Raw genomic sequence first — 2,618 nt, 5'->3', positions numbered from 1 at the left:
GACTCCTCCAGCGAGGAAGCCTTCAGCGCTGGCCCTGCAAAGGGCCAGCTGCCCCAGCGGACCCCAGGGACGCGGGAGAGGGTGCGGTTCAGTGACAAAGTGCTCTACCATGCTCTGTGCTGTGATGATGAGGAGGGGGACGGTGAGGAAGAGGCTGAGGAGGAGGTGGGCCTGCCCCCCGAGCCTCCCCATACAGAGGCCCCTGCGGACCCCCTCAAGCCCTCCCCTGCCCCCTACAAGTCAAGGCGCTCTCCACTGACCAGCCACCGCTCAGGCTCCACCTTGGCCCCCGAACAGACCCGAAGGGTCACAAGGAACAGCAGCACCCAGACGGTGTCAGACAAGAGCACGCAGACGGTGCTGCCCTACACAGCCACCAGACAGAAAACCAAGGGGAAAAACTAGGGGCCAGGGAGGGGACGGGGTGGGGCGGGCACATAGAGCTATAAATATATATATTTAAACAAACACAGTCATAATAAAATTTAAAAATGCTAAGGATCCGGCTCCACAGGCCCCAAAACTTTCACGGAGCTCCCCTTAGACACACAGATGCCTGCTCCCCTCCTAGATCCCAGGCGGTGTGGCCAGAACCGCCCTCCCTTCCCTCTCATTGCAGGGCTCCTGAAGGGGTACCTGAAGGTATGTAAATTAGTTGGGGGAGATCTAGCCTGGCCCTCCTCTTGCAGGCCCTGAGCACCATAGTGGAGTCTGGCTGCAGGCCTGGGCTGTATCCTGGAGAGGGCTCGGCAGTAGGAAGCAGGCTCTAGAGGGGCAGTGTCTGAGGCCAGGGCTCACAGTCGGGATGGTTTGGAGCCTGCAGGACTCAAGGCCTGGGGGGTGGCCTTACTCAGCTGGGCCCTAGATCACTGGCATCCACCCCCTGTCCTTCTGCTATAAGGCAGACTTTTTTGCCTCCTTCTCAAAGGCAAACTTGCCCATAAACACAAGTGCACCTCACTTCCATCTGAGGTTTACCCGGGACGCAGATGAAGGGCAAGCTGCTCCCATGAGCAGGCCTCTGCGCTAGGATGCTGGGCTTCCGCAGAGCCTGCAGGATCAGGCTGTGCTGGCCAGGGGCTTGTCTGGAAAGCCTGGACCATCCCCAATCCTTTCAGCTCCCCTTCTCAGCTCGTCCTCTAAGGATCAAAGCCTCAGGGAAGAGCCTCAGCCAGCCCCAGCTTGGCCCTGAGCAGACCTGAGATCTGTGCAAAGCAGGCAGCAGCTGCCATGGGCCTATGAACAGGGCCAGACAGGCTTCCATACCCCTGTACCAGGCAGCCTCAGGGAGGAGTCCAGGGGCCCCACCCTGCCCCTGCTTCTCCACAGACAGCCCCAGCCCACTGTCTTGAGCAGGTCTTGAACAGAGACAAGGTAAGAGACTAGAGGCACCAGGGCTTCATCTAGGGCATGGCCAGCACAGGGACAGCACATGAATATCCTTGGGATAACAACCACAATAATTGCTCACATTTATTGAGCAGGTTTCTATGCCACTACTATGTTTTCTGCATTATCTCATTTAATCTTCACAATAATCCGACAAGATAGGAACTATTATTATCCCCACTTTTCAAATGAGAAGGCTGAGGTTCAGAGTGATTAAGTAACTAGCCCAAGATCACAGAGCCTGTGCCACCCTGCCCCCCATGAGCAAGTGGTTTCCAGGCTGTTCCTGGCTCTGTTGTCTAGCAGCTGTGTGCCCTTGGGCAAGTCCATCTGCCTCTCTGAGTCTATCTGCTTCATCTATAAAATGGCTCTGATAGTCTTTACCCTCCTCCCCAGCTGCTGTGGGCTCCAACGAGATGGCAAATGTGAAAGCACTTGATAAACTGAAGACACTGGGCAGGCATTATGGTCAATGTGGCCCCAACCTATATTTCCAGTGATTTCCAGGGCAGGGAGCACGCTTCATCTATAAAATGGCTCTGATAGTCTTTACCCTCCTCCCCAGCTGCTGTGGGCTCCAACGAGCTGGCAAATGTGAAAGCACTTGATAAACTGAAGACACTGGACAGGCATTATGGTCAATGTGGCCCCAACCTATATTTCCAGTGATTTCCAGGGCAGGGAGCACCCCTGAGTGGGATGGGGAGAAAGCCACCCCCATCTGACTGGGAGCCACCCTCAGGTCACAAGCATTGCATTGCTTTGTCCCTTGCAGCAGCAGGAGGTCGGGAGGTGGCCACAGCTTGATTCACTGCCCCTCACTCAGAGCTGTGAGGTTGGTGCCAGTGGCACCGCAAGGACATCACTCCTCAGAGACCACCCTGCTGCACATTTCAACTAAAGCAGACTTGCAACCCAACAAGGCCTGTCAGAAGGGGGCCCTCATGTGGGGGCCTCAGCCAGACAGTATCCACTGCCTTTGCCTGAGGAGATGCTCTCCAGGCCCAGCATGGGGAGACAAGCGAGATCATGCGGGCCAGTCTGGAGCAGATGCAGGGAGACTAACAGAATGAGATGGGGCAGACCAAGGATGCTCTGCAGTGTGGGGATTTCTTCCCAAGCCCTTGGTGAGGTCAGAGCCCTAGAGGGCTAGCCAGAGTGCAGCGTCCAGTGTGGAAATCCAGGGTTGGGCTGGGCCATGGCCAGCTCTTTCCTGAGTGCCGGCCGGG

At 56.5% G+C, this 2,618-nt stretch overlaps 1 protein-coding gene across 1 annotated transcript in view; it reads left to right on the top strand.

Moving 5' to 3' along the window:
• The window catches only part of LOC103593979 (chromosome unknown open reading frame, human C15orf59), a 13,960-nt gene extending 13,461 nt beyond the window's left edge, over positions 1 to 499 (top strand). Inside the window, exon 4 of the mRNA XM_008577136.1 lies at positions 16 to 499. Within this exon, the coding sequence (XP_008575358.1) occupies positions 16 to 405 (390 nt within the window). The 3' untranslated portion in view covers positions 406 to 499. The remainder of the gene's footprint in view (positions 1 to 15) is intronic.
• The last annotated feature ends 2,119 nt before the right edge of the window (positions 500 to 2,618 follow it).

Source organism: Galeopterus variegatus, unplaced genomic scaffold, assembly GCF_000696425.1.
Source record: "Galeopterus variegatus unplaced genomic scaffold, G_variegatus-3.0.2 Scaffold1454, whole genome shotgun sequence".
Classification (NCBI taxonomy): Eukaryota; Metazoa; Chordata; class Mammalia; order Dermoptera; family Cynocephalidae; genus Galeopterus; species Galeopterus variegatus.
This window is presented reverse-complemented; position numbering and strand designations above follow the sequence as displayed.